Here is a 22,040-nt window from a genome sequence, read left to right as displayed (position 1 = left end):
GAAACTATATTAATTGGATCCCTATCTTTATGTGTGTGGGGGGGGCGGGTATCTCTTTCAGTGTATATGGAACCTGGGAAGTGACAGCTATTGCACTGTGGGTTGCTGAGAAGACTGACAATCACATGAATCCTGGTTTTCCCTCACTAATACATGGCTCAGTTAATGGGTTATGGGACTTGGGGCTAGGTACTTCAAGTATAAGGTTTTACGTGTTTAAAATGAGGATTATTTCACCTTGCCTTCTAGGGCTGCTGAGAAGATAAAATGAAATGTATTTATAGTATTTCTATACTAGTGAGTGGTATGCATAACACATTAAGTAATTCCCAGGTCTCTACATTTGGAGGTTCTTTAAATTGCCCATGAAACCCAATTTCCATTACCATCGCCCTCTCCATCTTTTCCTTTTCCCCTTCTACCACTATGAGCACCGTTACCACTACCATTTACTGAAGACCTGCTCTGTGTCAAGACTGTCCTAAGAGTTTTACTGCCATTACCTCATTCAGTCCTCATAGCATTATGTGGTATATCCCACATATATCTTTTTTTTAATAGAAAAGGAAACTGGTTAATAATATAACTTGCTCAAGTGAATAGCAAGGGAACAGCCGATATTGAACTAAATTCCAGTCCTCTAACTCCAAAGCCTGTTAGTCTAAAAATTTCAAATGATTTGCTATTCAGTTCAGAATCTCTGTAACCCCTTACTGTTCCTGATAGTCTGATCATAAACCTTTCTGAATCTTAAGGTATATTTATTAAACACACACACACACACACACACACACACACACACACACACACACACACACTAATTTGCATGTGGTTTCAGGAGCTGTACGGATCTAAGAGTCTTCCAGAAAACCAGGTGGTTTGGTGCAGGAAGCCAAATTCCCAGTGGGCAGAGACTGTTCTCTTTATCTTGAAATCCCAGCACAGGGACTGCAGGGAAGATTAACTATGGCTTAGAAATTTGGAACACCTCCATGGTTCTTTACATGAGAAGTTTTTATTTTGGTTTGGGGTATGCTTCAGGTAAAAAAAAAAAATGTTCTTGTTGAAAAAACATAATTTTAACTGAGGGTACCCATTTAAAGTAGGGCATATCAGAGGGAAGGTGGGGGTGGGTGGGTGAAACAGCTGATGGGGATGAAAGAGTACACCTAACCATGATGAGCATGGAGTGATGCATGGGATTTTTGAATCACTATACTGTACATCTAAAATTAACATAATACTGTATGTTAACTATACTGGAATTAAAATTAAAATACTTCATAGAAAAAATTTTAAAAACCTGAAACATTTTCAGACATTATTATTATTATTATTATATTGTATATATTAATATTATCCCATCCTATAAGTTTATATTTTTAATGCCTTTTCCTAATTCTCCTTCAAATGGACAGTTATCATAATTGTAGTATCACCCTAATATAACTTTCATTAACCTTTACTACTGCAGATGACTGGAAAGAGATTCCCAATTCAACTCAGGCCAGACACATCCCATTCAATAATTTTCTGTTATATAAGCAACCAAAATTTGAAAATAATATGCTTTCTAACATAGCGTTGGGACAAACAGACCTTGCTGAAATGTAAGACTTAACCCGAAACACCTACGCAGCATCTGAGGTCACTGTTACTGTTAATGACTTAAACCCCAGGTGAGGGGAGACCAGATGCTCACCACCTGCTGTGTGACCAAGGATGTTGCTGGACGCTGTCAGCATTGGTCTTATAAAGTCTATGAAATGCTGACCCTAAAGGGATGTGATGTTTGGAAAGAAAGAGGAAGGTGTCATGGGCACTCGAGCGTGGATCAAGCTTAGACACGTTCTTAAACACAGAAGCATCGACTTTGTCGTATTTGTTTGAAAAACTAAAAAGTATTGAAAATATAGAGAACAAAAAATATGATGTGGATTTTATGTCTGAAAAGTGTCTCATTAGTTCTTTATATGACTGTAACCCAGTACCTGGGGCAGTATGACCTGTACTTTGTAAATGACCTGTGTCAGTGAACTGGTGAATGGCTTAAATAGATGGGAGCGGCCAGAATGTGTTCTCTATTGTTACCTACAGGTTGGCGATCACTCAGGAAGAATGGTTGCTCTTCTGGTCTTCTGACCATATTTTTAAAGGTGGAATATGTAAAATCAGACAGTAAACCATAACATGGTATGATATATTTGTTCTCCTAGAGGACTCTCCTGAACAAAATCTCACCTTTATGCAAATAAATTTGGATCCTGGACATCAGTGCTTTTTCTTAATAGTTTCAAAGAATGAAACTCTCTCATTAGTATCTTTCTCACTCTGAAAAGGAACTGAAAGCATTACATTCTGGGTATCAATCTGATGTAAAAGTATGCCTGGTACAGAAATAATGGCAAAGAGCATTCATTTTTGCATATTTTATGGGACCAGATTTGCCCGCTTCTTGATTTCCTTTTGTAGTCATAAAATTCAGCGCTCTGTGAGTATTCATTTCAGCAGCACAAAAAAATCAGAGTTTTTTGCACTGTGATTTGGTTGTAAATATCATGTTTTTGACACTTATCTCATAATAGTCTTCTCTTTTACGAGATACAAAGAATATAGTCCCACCTGCTTTTGATATTAAATATCTCCAATTTATTTAGAAAATATAATTGAATATATATTTTATTACCAGTTTACAGTATCTATTAGTTGTGAGAGATTTATATTGACCCTATCTATTATTTTATGTGTCTTCTGCATGAAATAAAATTTTAATTACTAAGGAGAGATGTTAACAGTGGGCTATAATAGAGAGTTTAAAGGCAGTTTTGATAAAAGTATAATCACAAACAATCATTATCAGCTCTTATAAATATTCCAGAGTCAGGAAAGAAAAATGTTTAAAAGTTAGTCTAAAGCTTAATAAGTTGGTTTTTTAAACATGACTAGATCATACAAATAGCTCTTAATGAAGTGGGAAAAAATTACAATGAAACAATTAACATGTTAGATTGTGTTACCTTATTTCAGGAATCAGGCAATTTGCATCAAAAAGATTATCAAATCCGAATAGCTTTAAGTTATATTAAATTAAAATTGTGCGATTTTTATTTGGAGACATTGTTTATATAGAATATGCATGAGTCCATTACATTATTCCAGTGTTTCTAAGTGTAGCCATGTTAATAATCTTCCTACCCCCAACCAGTAATAGAAATTCAGTTTTCCCATGCTTGCAATTATTTAGAATTTCAGGTTTTAATGTTTGTATCATCTACAAGGTTAAGTTACTGGCTTATATTGTAAAGAGTATTTTACTGAAAATAGAATACCTGAGCAGCTGGACTCATCAGGTTGGAAATCCAAGCAGTTGGCAAAGCCATCACAGCGCTCATGAACTGGAATACAGCTGTTCGAGGAGGTGCACCACAATGCACCATCAGAACAGCTCTCATTGGCTGGGAAAAAGAAAAAAAGAATAATCATTTTTTAAATGAATGTCTTCTAATTAAACAATAAGACAGTTTATCACATCACCCTTCATCTTTCTAGTCCTATGTTTAAATTATACATTATAGTTGTTTTTGAGTCTTCAAAAAGAAGTTTTTTTGATAGAATCATTTCCCAGCTGGGCATTGTGCAGTATTATACTGGTCTGTATGTACAAAGTACACTGTGCATGCTATGCAGTCTGAATTGGTTTTAGGCTAAACTTTTACTCCAAGGCAGAGTTCCCTTGCTCCCCTAATGTTCCTGACATTATGTGCAACTGAAACGACAGCAGCCATTACTTGTTTGAATGTTTATCAATTTCCAGGTTGTATGGCATGGACAGTCACGGAGGACACGGTGCTGTTCACTGCAGCTCAATGTGGTATGACTATGTGCCTTTATAGCACGGTGCACTGTACTAATTCCAGAGTCTCTTGTCAGCCTGACTTCAAGAGACAAGCATAAGTCTTGCTCATCCCATTTGGGTTGTTTCAGAAAAATGGCTTTACTGATGCTGATCAAGAGGACTGATTGTTCAATACCAATTTAATTCTGCCAAGTACTCAACCTCTCTTGGATGCTACTTGTAGTCCCGAAACTGTATTTTTGTCTCCCTCTCTCATTGACTCATTAGGACTCCAATTTCCTAAAGCAGAATAATGTTTAGGTTCTTTTTACAAGTTAGAACTGAATCTGAGCCCTTCATTCCAGGCTGTCATCAGGCATCTCTTCTCTCCAGTTTGCTTGAGAACCTGGAAACCAGCAGGCCTAGGTTTCAGGCCTGATCTCTGTTCTCTGGTTCTACACCAGTTTTGTCCCATGCTAGTATTTATCATGTCTCTGAGCCCTTTAATGGGACAGCTGTTCTATCTAGCAGCACTCTGTGTTTGGAATAGAAGGAATGTTAAAGCATGGACCCATTGCACCATCTCGCCAGGAACTGTGGATAGATTTGAAAAGCACTAAATGATAATAATATTAATGCACTTAATCCCAGTTCAGCAAGAATGGCTGTGCTTTTCTCTGACTTATCTAATAGTGCCATACACAATACCTTATTTGAACATTTTAATCTAAACCTGCTGCTACAATTAAAAAAAAAAAAAGGATTGACATGGGAAGTCACTTCTACTGAAATAAAGACAGTAAGTTCAAACTTCTCAAGTTAAATTGATAGTTTAGGAGACTCAGGAATAAACAGCCCCATGGATGGGTCTTACATCCCGTTTTGTCAGTATTATCATGATTTTTTTCCTTTCTTCAAGTATACTTATGGGCTAGAATTGTTGAGTTATCATAGGTTACTGACACAGTTTGACAGCTGCCCAACCAAAATTAACTTTCAAGTGGGTCACAAAATGATGCTTTTAAGAGCGTCTTTCCACTGACTAAAAACACCAGCTCTAAAAATTAAAGGGATCCTTTTCATTGAGTCATCTTTCCTGAGGTGCTTAAATATCAACCCCTACTAATAAATATTACTGAGCTGACACTACCTGTAAGACTCTGTGCTTAGCACTTGAACTGGAGTGCAGGGGAAAATTTTTAGAAAGAGTGACCAGGATATATACAGCAACAAAAGCAAAATGATAATAGAAAGCAGTTAACAATTCAAAATACTAAAAGAAATGCCGTAAGGCCAGGCTTACTTGGTAAAGCTTCAGTACAGATAAGCATTATAAAAATAAGAGATTCCTTTAGTGCATGAAAGTCTATAAAGACCAAAAGAGTAGAGTCTTGAGATGTTTTAAATTTTCATGTGTCCAGTGAAAAGCCATTCAGCAGAGTGGGATTAAATCTCTAAATGGGGAATCAGTAAGTTTGGCATTGGAACAGTGAGCAAAGCAGTTTGCCGTTCACTGGGGAGTTTGTGGAAGGAGGTAATGCAGACAAAATTAACAAATAAGGCTGAAACCAGATTGTAGAAATGGCTAAGATCCCAGGAGAGATGATCTTTAAAGCTTTTTCAAAGGTTAAATAATTTTACGGTATACATTGACAAGATAAATGATACTGCAAACCAAGTAAACTAGGAAATAGAATAATCTTCCAACTCTTATAAGAGGTGCTTGCAAAAAATGAAAATGTATGTATATACATGCATCTATATATTCCTGCATTTATATGTGTTTGTGTACATATATACAATTTTATCACCATTGTTTTACATTACAAAGGGCTGAGAGGTTATAAAAGATGGCAGTTTAAAGGTTTTAAATAATAGGTTGAGATTTGTATACAAAGCTGATGATATCTACTGTTGAAGCATTATTTTGAACACTTCTACTTTTGAAAATACTAATCCATCCATATTCCTTCACCCAATTTCCAGGGTAACTGATAGCTTATTCTTCAAGTTAGCTGTGCAGTGAAGAGCCCCAACCTCTATGGGGTATAAATCCTCAACTTTGGCCCAAATAGTATTGAAATACATAAAAATATGTAAGAAAATAAATGGTTTCAATTGATAAAAGTTTTACTTTTTCCCTTTGATAGAAAGTTTATGGTTAAGGGTTAAAAAACAGTCATTTTATAAAATTTAAAACTGAAATCGTAGTTTCTATGGTATTTAAAACACTATAACATTAAAGTTAATGGATATTTATCAATTTCCTTCTAAATGTAGGTGGCAAATTATGAATGCAATTAGTATTTATTGAAACCCACACAGCAAAGGACATTGTACTGAACACAGGAAATCAATCAAATCATTACTTTCTTCTTCTTCATTAGTGTCACATATACAATAAGAGGAAAAAAAAACAGTCTAAGTAATCTATATATAAAATACATAGAAAACTCAGATTTCAAAATGTTTCCCTGGCAATCTCTTATTCTTGCCACATTCAAACATAGTTACTGTTTATTAAAAAACACTTCAATCTGTCATCATACAGGTTGACAGACTTTTGCACCAAAATAAGCCAAGTTACCACAGAGCATTCTGTGGCTTTTAGCTCATTCACTCAGGTATTAGAAATATATTAAACAGAAGCAATTCATGAATGGTTTACTGAAGATAAGTTTCCCTGAAGCAAAATTCCTTTTATAGATTATAATTGCTTCATATAAAATATACACACAAATAAAGTACATGTTACTAGGGATGTGTATCCATTTACTCTTAAGATGAAAACTCACGGTATGCAGCCCACATTTCTAAAAGCAGAGTGACTGGTGTTGTGACCCGAGAATGAAGGCTACCATCTCTTTAAGGCATACACATACCTACTATAGGGAAGGATGGATTTATACTCTGTACTTAGACTAAAACAAACCACTGCTCTTACTGAACTATCTTACCAGTTTGAATAAATTTTTATAAAACTCTAAATACAATTTAATGGGGAAAGAGAATTTATTAGGAGTATTATGTAATTCACCATAATCATCCAATTCTTCAATATCTCTGTAAAATAGATAATCACCATGATTTTAATGTTGACTCAAACTGAGCAACACTTTTGTAAGAAGCTGTCAAATGCAGAGGGATAATCTTTATGCTGTCATTGAGAAGTACCATAGGATGCTGGAATCACAGCTAGCATATTTAATGGCCAATAATAAAAACATCCTGACGATAAAGGTTGATCCACAAATCTGAGGAGTGTGACCCATTCATTGTAAATCCTCTACATGGCACTCAACTACTTAAGGCACATCAACTACTACTGGAATATAAATTAAAGTCAGAAAGTAAGCAGACTGTCCACTTCCCTATCCTTTTCACAGTCACATCCATCAACGGCAGATAGCTTCTATGTGCCCCTCTTCAAACATTCTGCATCCTCTCTCTCTCTGTTCTGGATCCCGGAGGATGAACTATAAAGATACATCAATATGGTTCTTTGCCCTCTGGCTACTCTTTGGGTGTGGCTGACGTGGAAAACCATCAAGAGATAACATGGAGGGAAGAGACTGGAAGATCAGCATGGTTTAGCTGTCCCCTGACTGTTTACCAAGTAGCTCTCTCTGATTCCAGGTTAAGACATTAAGACAAATCTTCCTTTCACATGCTTTGGTCTATGGGTGATAACAGCTCCTGATTTCACTATTTTTTTTTTATGCATGCTAGTTCCCTATAAATAACCTCTGTATTCAAATATTCTCAAGTTTTGTAACATCAATGTGCCATCTGTGTCTTATCAGGACACCGACTGATACATGTGATGAAACGGAGGAAAACCGGTAGGAGGAATGCCCCTAATTTTGTGCCACCGTCCCATATAATTAAACAACACTTATTGTTTCTTTTTTTTTTTTTTAAAGGGAGATATTTTTGGTAAAGATGTACCCTTAAGTTTATTTTAAAATTTGTTTCCAAAGGAAAGACTATTAAATATGAATTATTTTGAAGTGTTGAACACATCACAGCTTTGTATAAATTTTCTGATCACTAGAATATTTATCTTTCAAGAATAAAAGCCCTTTAAAAGCTAATTGCTATGAATTTCCCTGCTTACACGGTAACCACTTCAGAATCCTTATTCCTACCCCACATTTAAACATGCGCAGCCCTCTCAAAACCACCCACCCCCAAAAACCTCTTATTTTCTCCTCCATCACAGTCTAGGTGCTAGCTTTTTGAAAGAGTTGTCTACAGTTGATTTCTCTCCTTGCCTACTTTCTCTACGAGAGATTGGCTTCAGAAACCTGCCCTTTCCATGCACAGCAAGTTCTCTCTCCAACTCACCAGGAATTATGTTATGCTTTTCCCGATATATATATATGTTTTTTAAGCCAAAGCTTACATGATCTCTCAGAAGCATTCCAACCTGTAAATCCTCTCTGTACTTAAAGCTTTCTAAATTTCATTTATGGTTAGTATTCTCTTTTTTACTGTCTTGTGTCGGAGACCACATCTCAGTGTCTGTCAGCGTGTGTTTTTCCTTAACTGTCCGCCACCTTATGTTTTCCTCTCTCTATTATCTCATCCACACCCACACCTTCAAGCCTGTATATATGCTGAAGGCCATGTGTCTTTCTATGCCTTGCTTTATCTCTCTCCGGAGCTCCAGATATCCACTGTGAATACATTCTGAACATTTTTGTGCGCATGTGCCGCAAACGCCACAAACACAACATGTTTAAAAACAAAGCCCGAATCTTCCCCTAAGAGGTGCTTCTCCTTGCCCAGTGCAGGAAATGGCACATTAGCTATCCTACTGCCCAAGTCAGAAACTGGGAAACTCCTGATCACACTCTCTTCCTCTCCACCTGAGTGTCTCTAAAACCTAATCAAAGTCTTTACTCATTCTGTTACCCAGTCAACTCCTTTATCCTTCCGTGGTGGCATCTCCTAACCACGTCCTCCTCCACTCCAGTGTATTCCATGTACAGCCTGAACATCAGCTGGTGGTGGCATGATGGGCAAGGAGGGGCGCTTCATGATCTAGTCCCTGCTTATCGCTCCAGACTCATTTCTACATTCCTCACCATAAACCCTATACCAGTTATACCAAATATGCTTCAGGCAAACAATTTTTTCTCTATTTCTGGAATATTCCTTTTTTAAATAATTTTTTTCATGTTTATTTATTTTTGAGACAAAGTGTGAGAGGGGGAGGGGCAGAAAGAGAGGGCGACAGAGGATCCAAAGTGGGCTCTGTGCTGACAGCAGAGGGCTCCATGTGAGGCTCAAACTCAAGAACTGTGAGATTGTGACCTGAGCCAAAGTTAGACATTTAACAGACTGAGCCACCCAGGTGCCAATATTTCTGGAACTTTCTTTAGGGGAATCAAGCACCTCTAGACAACCATCTTTCCAAATTTGCCTGTCATTATTTCTCTTATTAAAATTTACAGATTCCCTAGCACCATGGTTAGATCATACCCTACATATTCAATAACCCTGCATTTATCACATTTTCTTTTCTTTTTTCTTTTTTTTTTTGTCTTTGTTTTATTCATTTTTGAGAGAGACAGAGACAGTATGAGCAGGGGAGGTTCAGAGAGAGAGAGGGAGATACAGAATCCGAAGACAAGCTCCAGGCTCTGAGCTGTCAGCACAGAGCCCGATGTGAGGCTCCAGCCCACGAACCGTGAGATCATGACCTGAGCCAAAGTCAGACATTCAACTGAATGAGCCACCCAGGTGCCCCTCACTTTTTATTTTCAACTATTGCTCACTACATATATATATATACACACACATATGATATATACATGTGATATATATGATATATACATATACGTGTCATATATATATCATATATATCATATGTGTGTATATATATATATATATATATATATATATCAGTAATATATAATGTAATTACAACCGGAGTTGGTCTAATACCACATCCGTTTCAAAAATGCCCAATACAATATGTGGCATAAATTACATAAATGAGAATTTATGAAAGAATAAATGAGTATGACTTTAAAAAACATACCATTCTGAATCAATAGATAAGTCCAGAATAAAACAAAAAAATAAATAAGACAAACCAAAAAATAAAAAAAAAACACCTTTGTTTGGTAAACTATCATTAGATGGTTTTATTCTGTAAATTTGCCCTAGCATTTTTACTACAGTTTATTTTGACACAATTTTCCCTACAGAGTCACAACTTAATTAAATATTTTAGAGATGGAGAGAAGCAATACTTTCATGATAACAGTGTATTCCTAGCATGGGCTTATTTCTCTTTAGGAACAGAACTTCTTATGTTCCTACCTCATCAAACACCAAGTTTGCAATGAGTGTGTGAAAGTATAAGTATACTGTACTTTCCTAAGCTTCTATTTAAATATCATTCTTATTTGAAGTCAAATATCATATGACTATATTGAACTTAATAAGATTTCTATCAACCAAATTACATTAGAGCCCTGATGGGAATAGGGATAAACAATTTGACAGGCTTTCTCTTCTTCATTCTCTTCCATTTGTTTACCTTTCTCTCAGAAAATATTATAAGACTTGACAGGTTGGCTTTATTACAGAGAGAATGTCACAGGAAATAACCACAACATGAAAAGCCAATCTCTAAGCCTAAACTAGGAAAAGAAGTTCACTTATTTAAGACTGAAACCTTTAAATACCCAAACACTATCTCTTCTTTCTTGCATATGTCTGTCCTTTTCTGATAGTTAAAATTCCTGATGCCCACTCTACTGAAATAGCCTTATATCTCTTTCAATGTCCAGTCAAATTCTAAGCTGCTTTTTACTACTTAAAAGAAAAAGTGGTCATTAACATGTGGTTTATGTAGTTTTATCACTGCAAACTATGCCAAAATATATAATATAGTATAGTATAAAACTAACCAAAAATTAAACCACAGTTAGTGGTGCTGTGACTCACCATGCTCTCATGATCACCTTAATGATTTGTGTAATTGTATCATAACAAACACTCTTCCTTCCCTAGATGAAATGAGCCAGTTATAATAAAATTAGAAGGTACTGAATGCTGGGCTGAGGATTTCATGTATTCTCTCAAATCCTCACAGCCCTATAAGGTTGTATTACATCAATGATGACTGATTCTAATAACTTTCCCAAGTTTGCATAGGTAATAGGTGACAAGAATGAGATTCAAGTCTAAGCCTTAGGATTTACTATTCCTTGGGCTCTTTTTTCTTAAAACATTATTTTTATTATTATTGTAATGTTTATTTATTTTGAGAGAGAGAGAGAGAGAGAGAGAGAAAGAGAGAGAGAACAGGTAGGGAGAGAATCCCAAGCAGGCTCCACAGTGTCAGTGCAGAGCCTGATGTGGTGCTTGATCCCAAGAACAATATCATGACCTAAGCCAAAATCAAGAGTCGGACACTCAGCCAACTGAACCACCCAGGTGCCCCTTTCTATGAACTCTCTCTCTTCTTTTAAGTTTATTTATTTTAAGAGGCAGGGGGAGGGTAAGAAAGAGGGAGAGAGAGAAAAAGAATGCCAAGCAGGCCCTGCACTGTCAGCATGGAGCCCAACATAGGGCTCAAACTCACAAACCATGAGACCGTCATGACCTGAGCCCAAACCAAGAGTCAGACACTTAAGCTACTGAGCCACCCAGGTGTCCGTCTATCCCTCCATCCATGAACTCTTAATGACATGCTAGGTAGTGGTCCAGGTGCAGCCTCTGTATACACACACACACACACACACACACACACACACACACCACACACACGTGTGTGGTGTGTGTGTGTGTGTGTATTAAAGTGAACACTTGCCTATAGCTCTGTGAATGAACCATCTTCCTAAATATTTACAGCTACATGTCTACAATCCATTTCTGTAAACATTTGTTAAAAAGATAACAAGCTCCATTTACAGGTGCATCAAAAAATACCTAAAGGGGCTCTTGGGTGGCTCAGTCGATTAAGCATCCAATTCTTGATTTCAGCTCGGGGCATGATCCCAGGGTCATGGGACGGAGCCCTCCATAAGGCTCTGTGTTGAGCATGAGCCTTCTTGAGACTCTCTCTCTTGCTCCCTTGCCCCTCACCCTTGATCATGCTTGCTCTCTCTCTCTCTCTCTCTCATGCTCTCTCTTTCTAAAACACAATTCAACTTAAAAAATATATCTAAAAGTATATTTATTTTTAATTTTTTAAATATTTTATTTATTTCTGAGAGAGAGAGATAGCATGAGCAGGGGAGGGTCAGAAAGAGAGGGAGACACAGAATCTGAAACAGGCTCCAGGCTCTGAGCTGTCAGCACAGAGCCTGACACGGGCCTTGAACCCACAAACCACAAGATCTTGACCTGAGACCAAGTTGGACACTTAAATGACTGAGCCACCCATGTGCCCCTCTAAAAGTAAATTTAAACAAAGAGGTGAAAGATCTGTACTCTAAAAACTATAAGACACTGATGAAATAAATTGAAGACAACACAAATAAATAGAAACAAATGTCATGTTCATGGGTTGAAAGAATTAATATTTCTAAAAGATCCCAAATACTCAAAGCAATCTACAAATTCAGTGCTATCCCTATCAAAATACCAATAGTATTTTTCATAAGACTAGAGCAAATAATCCTAGAATTTGTATGGAACCACAAAAGACTCCAAATCACCAGAACAATCTTGAGAATGAAGAACAAAGCTGGAGGTATCACAATCCCATTTTTCGAACTATACTACAAAGCTATAATAATCAAAATAGTATGGTACCAGCACAAAATCAGATACACAGATCAGTGGAAGAGAATTGGGTTTGGTGGTAAGCCCACGTATATGCATTCAATTAATCCATGATAAAGGAGACAAGAGGACACAATAGGAAAGAGACACTCTCTTAAATAAGTGGCACTGAAAGAAGGGACAGCTACATGAAAAGGACAACTCTGTACCACTTTCTTACACCGAATACAAAAATAAACTCAAAATGGATGAAGGACCTAAGTGTAAAACCTGAAACCATACAACTAAAAGGAAACATAGGCAGGAAACTTTTGTACGTGGGCCTTGGCATATTTTTCTGGATTTGTCTCCCCAGGCAAGGGAAACAAAGCAAAAATTATCCATTAGAACTCAGGAAACTAAAAAGGTTTTGCACAGAAAAGGAAACTACCAACAAAACTAAAAACCAATCTACTAAATGGGAAAAGATATTTGGAAATGATATACTCGATAAGGGCTTAATAGCCAAATATACAACACACACACACACACACACACACACACACACACACACACACACAAATAATCTGATTAAAGTTGGGCAGAGGACCTGAATAGGCATTTTGCCAAAGAAGACATACAGATGGCTAATGGACACATGGAAAGATGCTCAGCATCACTCATCATCAAGGAAGTACAAATTAAAGCTACAATGAGATATCGCCTCACACCTGTCAGGATGCCTGCTGTAAAAAAAGACAAGAAATGACAAGTATTGTTAAAGATACAGAAAAAAGGGAACACTTGTGTACTCTTGGTGGGAATGTAAAATGGTGAAGCTACGATAAAACCAAAACAAAGCAAATTAAAAAAACCCATAACAACAACAAAATTCCCAAGAAACAGTACAGAGGTTCTTCAAAAAAAATAAAAAATAGAAATATCATATGATCTAGTAATTTGACATCTGGGTATTTATCTAAAAAAACAAAACACTAATTCAGGAAGATATATGCACCCTGTGTTTATTGCAGCATTCTAGAAACAAACCAAAAGTCTATTAATGGATGAATGGATAAAATGGATAAAGAAGATTCTATATAGGGGCGCCTGGGTGGCTTAGTCGGTTAAGCGTCCGACTTTTGCTTAGGTCATGATCTCACGGTTCGTGGGTTCGAGCCCCGCGTCAGGCTCTGTGCTGACTGCCAGCTCAGAGCCTGGAGCCTGTTTCAGTCTGTGACTCCCTCTCTCTCTGACCCTCCCCTGCTCACGCTGTCTCTCTCTCTCTCTCTCTCTCTCTCTCTCTCCCCTTCCCCTAGAAATAAATACAAAACATTAAAAAAAAAAAGAGAAGATTCTATACATACGTATATGTATATATAATGGAATATTATGCAGCCATAAAAAAGAATGAAATCCTGCCATTTGTGACAATATGGATGGACCTAGAGAGTATTATGCTAAGTGAACTAAGTCAGACAGAGAATGATATGTACCATATGATCTCACGCATATGTAGAATCTAAAGAACAAAACAAGCAAAAATGGAAAGAGACTCATAAACACCGAGAATAAACTGGTGGCTGCCAGAGGGGAGGGGGTTTGGGTGTTGGGCAGAATAAATCAAGAAGATTCAGAGGTACAAGCTTTCATTTATAAAATAAATGAGCCACAAGGATGGAAAGTATAGCACAGAAAATAAAGTCAATCGTACTATAACAACTCTGCATGGTGAAAGGTGGTAATAACAAAAACAAAAAAGATAACAAATACCTAGTAGCACTCCCTGCCTGAATGGCCCAGATGTAAATAAAAAAGGAAATCAGAAGAGTGTAAAAGAGATTAGTGTGACTACAAACAACGTTTCCAGAAATGCGAAGCAAGGTCTACCCGCTTTGTTTAGTAACACAATACAAACAACGACGTTATGGATGCTACGATCATGGTAAGACTATAGAGAAGTGTGTTTCATCTGTCAAACTCTCTTTATAATTTCTGAACTGCATTTCTGCCCCGGTACACTGAGTTAGTGAAAATAACTTACAGCAGCTGGCTTCATCTTCATTAAAGTGACAGTCAGGCACGCCATCACAAAGCAGGAGGGATGGGATACATTCGTTGCTCGAGCACTGGAACTCCATTTTACTGCAACGCTGAGGAGGGGGGCTGGGAGAACAATCCAATTCATCAGAGCCATCTATGCAATCTTCCTGTCCGTTACATTTCCCTGAGAGAGGGACACACTGGAGTGTGTAGATACAAGAAAATTGATCGGCTTCACAGAGTGATGGCTGTGGTGACACAGGACCTGAAGAGAGACCAAGTCATTTTACTATTAGGAGAATTATCGCTCTGTCTAGTGTTGAAACATTACAGGATCCGTTTATGCTTGGGTAAAAATGAAAGACTTTGATAATATAAGTAATTTCATTTCCTATTAGGAATAATATGAGCTCTACAAAACATCCTGATGCTATTATAGAATATGCTTCATCTTAACCTCAGAAACAACATTCTTAAAAAGGGTGTCATTGTCATGAAAAATAACACATTCAAATTAAAGATGAAATGTTGGTTTGTGCGTCTTAAATGTGACCACTACATCAGATTTTCCTTGAGAGTAAAAGCATTTTACTTAGTAAGTTAAGCCCTTTGGAATGCTGAATTCACAATTTTAGAGTTTTGTGGCGGGAATTGTCACCCTAGTAGTATGTAGTTTAAAAATGCTTGTGCCTCCAACTTCAGAAATTTGTCTTCTGATACTCTGGTCAGGGATGAGTCACAAAAGTAGATGTCTGCTATGGGTTTGTCACACTGCTCTTTGCCCTTGGGTCTCGATGACAGCTCGAAGGTCAGATGCTGTCATATCTAAAGGACCAATGAAATCATAATGGGTGGCAGGATACTACACTGGCAGGAACTTTGAAGACAATGTGGTTCAAGTCCAACGGACTCATTTTACAAATAAGGATACTGAGGCCCATAAATTTTGAGTTCCAAAGACATAATACTAGTTTAGTAAATTTTGGACACATGGAACTATTATGCAGCAAAGGTTTAAATCAATTCTAAGCCAAAACTTAAAGCATAAGCAAAGAATGTTGACTTGCTGCTGTTTCTAGGGGTTAGAGAATATACATAATTACACTCATTTGCTGGAACATTATTAATGGAATGGTCCTTCTGCTTCATATTGCCTCTGTGACAGTGTTGATGGGCTCATCAGTATATTAAGGGGAAAAAGAGATAATAGTGGGGATCAGTTCAGGAATAGTTTTGTGTTCTTTACATTTTAAAACAACTGTTATTCATAGATTATTTAAATTACATATAAGGTCATATATCTTATATAGAATATATATGTAAGCTATATATTCTATTTAAGATTATATAAGAATGATTTGTTGTACGCATAAAGATGGCATTGTGAATTAATTTAAACTGAAATTTGAAAGTTCCTCTTCCTCCCCACTCACTCAGCAGTGGTAATGTATCTAGAATATATTTAGACCCAAACTCTGCAGTGAGAGCCATATATTTCAGGGATCCTTTTGTGGAAACCAGCATATTTAACTGGGGTAAATGCATAGCTTTGAGACATTATTACAATGTTCTTATCTAATGACTAATAGGTCATAGCAGCACATACAGTCCTAGTGCTCAGTGTAGATACCCTAAACTCAAACTCAGAAAGTAAATTAGATTTAAATGTTTATACATTTATATACATACCTTTATATATTCATTTACATATATATTTAAAGCTTTATATACATAATTATATTTACATAATATAGCTGTTATGATATTTAACCAGGATCAAATAGTTTATTTTCTTTCTTTCCATTGATCCATTTCAGAAAATGCAGACATCCTTTATTTTTTTTCTAAAGTATGTTATGTGCTGAAGTTTTAGCTTTATGAACTCACTGAAGGTTGAGAAGTTGGAATATACTCTGCATATGATAAAAATTCAGAATCAGATTTAGTGATACACCTAATACTTAGCTAAGGTACTCACTCTTTCTGGAAAACAAAAATTAAGGAAGTAATTTTACTCCCTTCAGGATTTTTTACTCTCCTGTTCAGAACAGCATGTGTGTGTGTGTGTGTGTGTGTGTGTGTGTGTTCCATTAGTTTTTCTCCTGACATTAGATACAAAATACAAAATAATCTCTTTTATTTGGAGGTAGCAATTTCAATATTTCAGAATTATTTATATCAAAAGGTAGTCCGAACTCACTCGTCCTAAGTCTTTTCTGGGAAGCTGGGAAGCTTATACTGACTTTCATGGAGTCTTGTCTGGTGCTTCTCAGGTTCTGCCAGCAAGATCAAGGTGTTAATTCCCACTGCTGCTGAGACGTTTCCTCACAGCTCACAGCTGAGTCCAGCCCCAAAGCTTTCCCTCTAAAGCCACACACCCTCCAGGGGACACTCCATTCACTGCCCTGTGCTCTGGGGATAAAACGGCTCGGCCCCTAAGCCTTGGTTTGGGACATCTATGAAAGGACCAGTGTGGCCTTAGAGCTCCCATGACATGGGCTGAGGCCCCTACGATACCGACATCTCAGCCTAGCCGTCCCCTGCCCAGCCCAGTTTCCTCCACTTCCGAGAGGGTGTTGCTCCGAGAATTTCCAATAAGCCTTGCACGTGAGACTGTGTGCCTCCAGGTCTGCTTCCCTGGGAATCCGACCTAAGATACTCTCCAGCCATCAAAATGTATTTTGTTTTAAAGTGAATTCTCCTGAATCACATCTCAAATTTTCCACTGAAGTATTTCTGATGCAAGAGGAACATGAACTTGCATCCCTAGGGGAGTCTAAATAGGCTCTTAGCCAGAAGCAGTTCTCCATGAGCTCGGCATTCCTCTGAAGTCTCTTGTTTTATCTAATGAAAATTCTGTATTCTATTACATAATATATCCATGCTTTCTTAATATAAAAAAAAGCTTCCTCCAGGTATTCAAATGAAACGAGTACTCTGGGCAGATGTAGTATATTAATCTTCTAAATTCAATGCATTCTGCCGTATAATCCCTTTGAGAAGTTAAAAAAAAGTTCTTCTAAAATTTTAATCACAATGTATTTATTCTTGGGTGTCACCCATGGAGTTAGCTCATCATTACAGGTAATGTCTTTCTCATATAATTCTGTAAAAACTGAACAATATTAATTGTTCTCTTTTATAACCTGAACATTCTCAGTACCACCTTAAACACATATTACTAAATGAAAAAGAAAGTCAATCTGAAAAGGCTCTCTATTGCCTGATTCTAATTCTATGATATTTTGGAAAAGATAAAACTGTGGAGACAGTTAAAATCATCAGTGGTTTCCAGGAGATGAGGGGAAAGAGGAGAAAATACAGGGAGCACAGGGGATTTTTAGAACAGTGAAATTATTCTGTGTGACCCTTAGATGCTGTACCAGAGACGGAATGCTTGTGTCCCCCCAAATTTGATGTTGAAATGGGATGATATGTGGAAGTGGGATCTTGCAGAGGTGACTGGCTCATGATGGCAGACCCCTCATGAATATGAAAACAGCACTTGCTCCTTACACCTAGTGAGGACACAGTCAGGAGGCATCATCAAAGAGAAAGCAGCAACAATATACCTCGGAATCTGTAATGTCTATTTATTTTTGAGAGAGAGACAGAGTGCGAGCAGAGGAAGTGCAGAAAGACAGAAAGACACAGAATTTGAAACAAGCTCCAGCTTTGAGCTGTCAGCACAGAGCCCAATGCAGGGCTCGAACCCGCACACTGGGAGATCATGACTTGAGCTGAATTTGGCCACTTAAATGACTGAGACACCCAGGTGCTCCTCTCCAAATCCCTTTACAAATTCAACATTTAGGGGTGCCTGGGTGGCTCAGTCAGTTAAGTGTCTGACTTTATTTTTAATAGTTTATTGTCGAGTTGGTTTCCATATAACACCCAGTGCTCATCCCAACAAGTGCCCTCCTCCATGCCCACCACCCATCTTCCCTTCACCCTCACCCTCATCAGCCCTCAGTTTGTTCTCAGCATTCAAGAGTCTCTCATGGTTTGCCTCTCTCCCTCTCCCCAACTATTTTTCCCCTTCTTCTCCCCCATGGTCATCCGTTAAGTTCCTCCTAATCCTCCTATACATGCAAATATATGGTATCTATCCTTCTCTGCCTGACTTATTTCACTCAGCATAGCACCCTCAAGTTCCATCCATGTTGCTACACATGGCCAGATTTCATCCTTTCTCATTGCCATGTAGTATTCCATCGTATACATAAATCATATCTTCTTGATCCTTTCGTCAGTTGATGGACACTTAGGCTCTTTCCATGTTTGGGCTATTGTTGAAAGTGCTGCTATGAACATTGGGGTACATGTGCCCTTAGGCATCAGCACTCCTGTATCCCTTGGGTACATTCCTAGCAGTGCTATTGCCTGGTCATGGGGGAGTTCTATGGTTAATTTTTTGAGGAATCTCCACATTGTTTTCTAGAGGGGCTGCACCTGTTTACATTCCCACCAACAGTGTACGAAGGTGCTCTATAGTCTCCTGATTTGTTCACTCTGACCGGCATGAGGTGGTGTCTCAGTGTGGTTTTGATTTGTATTTCCCTGATGAGGAGGGAGGTTAAGCATCGTTTCATGTGTCTGTTGGCCATCTGGATGTCCTCTTTGGAGGACTGTCTGTTCATATCTTCTGCCCATTTCTTCACTGGATTGTTTGTTTTTTGGGTGTGGAGTTTGGGGAGTTCCTTATAGATTTTGGATACTAGCCCTTTATCTGATATGTCATTTGTGATATATTTTCCCATTCCATCAGTTGCCTATTAGTTTAATGGATTGTTTCCTTTGACATACAGAAGTTTTTATCTTGATGAGGTCCCAATAGTTCATTTTTGCTCTTGATTTCCTTGCCTTTGGGGATGTATCAAGTAAGAAATTGCTGTGGTTGAGGTAAAGGAGGTTGTTTCTTGCTTTCTTCTCTAGGGTTTTGATGGTTTCCTCTCTCACATTCAGGTCCTTTATCCATTTTGAGTTTATTTTTGTGTGTGGTGTGAGAAAATGATCTCGTTTCATTCTTCTGCATGTTGCTGTCCGGTTCTCCCAGCACCATCTGTGAAAGAGGCTGTCTTTTTTTCACTGTATACTCTTTCCTGCTTTGTCAAAGATTAGTTGGCTGCACATTAAGTGTCTGACTTGGATCTCAGCTTAGGTAAGATCTCACAGTTCGTGGGTTTGAGCACTACATGGGCATGCTGCTGTCAGTGCAGAGCCTGCTTCGCATCCTCTGTCCCTCTCTCTCTGTCCCTCCCCCACTCACGCTGTCTCTCTCAAAAATAAAAAAGAGCATTTAAAATAAGATAAAATTCAGCGTTTAAAATACACAATACTTTGACAAATATAGTATGCACAGGTCAAGCACACAGGCCCATGACTTACCATTCCAGGTGAGCTGTTTAGTCAGGATGTTTAGAACCAAAGGAACTGAAGTGCAAGGCCAATGGACACATGAGGAAAGGAGTACCAGGTCAGCCCCAACCCTAGGAAGCTTCCTTGGAAATGCCTGTTGTTCACTATGTGAGAGAGTTACTCTGTGGGACAGTAGAACACGAGCCGGGCAAACCTGAGACCTACACCGGAGAGCAAGCTGAAACAGCACATTCAGTGCCCACGGCATCATGTCATAGACCCCAAGGGGCACTGTTAGAATAGGAACAAAAATGAAAGAAAGTAAGAGAGATAGAGAGTTGCTCACACACTGGAGACTGTGACGGAGGGAGTGAGAGGAGCAGGAAGAGACACTCCAAGAGAATGTGGACGCATTCAGACAATACAACTCACTGTTGAACTTAAAGTTGCTGCTGCTTCTTTTGTTGTTAAGCCAATATTCCTCAGATTGTATCTGATTAGGGATGTTGTATAGATCCGAGATTGGGGCAGGAAGAAGAAAGACGCCGCTGTGAAAGTTTAGTGTATGTGCGTGTATGTGTACACGTACACACTAATATACTATCTCATATTAGCTGTAGGGGAGCAGTTCGCAAATGTATTACAAGTCTCAAGTGTGCTGGATCAATAATAAAGTGTATCTCATGTTGTAGTTTGCAATGGATCTTCTCTCTGTATAGCAGAGGCAATTCAAGGGTGTGCCAACAATATAGTTACAGTCACTGTACGTCACCAAGTATATTTCCTCTGGTGGAGAATAGGTGTGCATTTATAGCGAGCATCATAAATTGTACATAAGTCCCTGCTCTCTAGTCTGTATTGCATGTGGACTATGATAAACACATGAGCATTTGCTTCCATGTGCTTCAATAGGAAATAAGTTAAGGAATGCTGCTTTAGAGTGCAGGGGATTTGTAGGCAAGCTGGTTTTCAGAAAAGGGATTCTGAAACCAGCAGACAATCCCACAAACAAAGCTACACTAGCTCCATCAAGAAATATCTGAAACCACCAGAAAATCCCACCATCAAAGCTATATTAGCTCCTTCAAGAAATAGCAATTTCATCATTGCAACCCTATATTTTCCAGGTCTTTAGCCATTTTTTGATCTGACTTGAGATTTCATGTTGAGTTTGGACACTCCAAGTCAGAGATGGAAAGTTTCAACCTTCTTTTGAAAATACAGTGACATCTTAATGTCCAAAGAGTTGATGCCAACAGGTATGTGTTCAATAAACAGTTCTTAAGTCGATGAATAATAAATAAATTATTTAAATAGAAATTTTACTTTCCTTGATAATAGGCAGTTAAATAACAAAAATGGATAAAATAATGAATCCATTGACAAACTATTTCCATTGATGTATTAAGCCACAAAATAGGGTAGATCAGAAAAATAGAAACTGGGAAGTTATTTAAAAATATCCTCTCCATGTATTTTAATAAACCTTTAGCAACTAAAGCTATCAATCATTCATAGGGACATTATGGGTTTTTACCAATCATTTCAGTAATTTTATGGTATTTTATGAAAGGACTTTTGCAAACAATGCTCTCTCCAGACATGAACAAACTTGCCCTTTTTGTTTTGTAATAAATCTCAGGATATAGAAAAGGAAAAACTAAAACTAAAACACCTCACATAAAGGGTAAGCTACCGGCCTTGTTAACTAACTTTCATATTGCCAGTAACTAAGCCATTCATTCCTCTGATCACCACCTTCTGCTTCATTCTGTGCTCTACAGATGGTTATGATTTTGATGTTTTGGGTCTTTCTTTGTGCTACAGGATGCTGAGTTTCACTGTTCACTTAGTTTGGGAAGCAGTTGGAATACCTTTCGTATAGCAATGAAAATGATTCCACAGTGAAACACAGTGAAATGCTTTTAGGATTTTCATAGAAGTTCAATAACAGCCTAGACTCAAGGATAATCTGATGGATTTTTATCTTTATGATTAATATGTTTAATGAAGGCAAAATTGATTGCCTGTTTTGAATGGAAAAACGTATGCACCAGGAACTTCAGTTTTAAAGGGC

The 22,040-nt window shown here is 37.7% G+C and overlaps 1 protein-coding gene across 1 annotated transcript in view; it reads right to left on the bottom strand.

The window, feature by feature from the left end:
* MALRD1 (MAM and LDL receptor class A domain containing 1) overlaps window positions 1-22,040 on the bottom strand; it is an 800,662-nt gene that overhangs the window by 135,885 nt on the left and 642,737 nt on the right. Inside the window, 2 exon segments of the mRNA XM_039216734.1 lie at window positions 3,330-3,455; window positions 14,607-14,870. Of these exon segments, the coding sequence (XP_039072665.1) occupies window positions 3,330-3,455; window positions 14,607-14,870 (390 nt within the window).

This window comes from Hyaena hyaena, unplaced genomic scaffold, assembly GCF_003009895.1.
Source record: "Hyaena hyaena isolate Hyena2069 unplaced genomic scaffold, ASM300989v1 scaffold_656, whole genome shotgun sequence".
NCBI lineage: Eukaryota > Metazoa > Chordata > Mammalia > Carnivora > Hyaenidae > Hyaena > Hyaena hyaena.
Note: the sequence above shows the minus strand (reverse complement) of the source record. Positions and strands in the feature narration are given on the sequence as shown.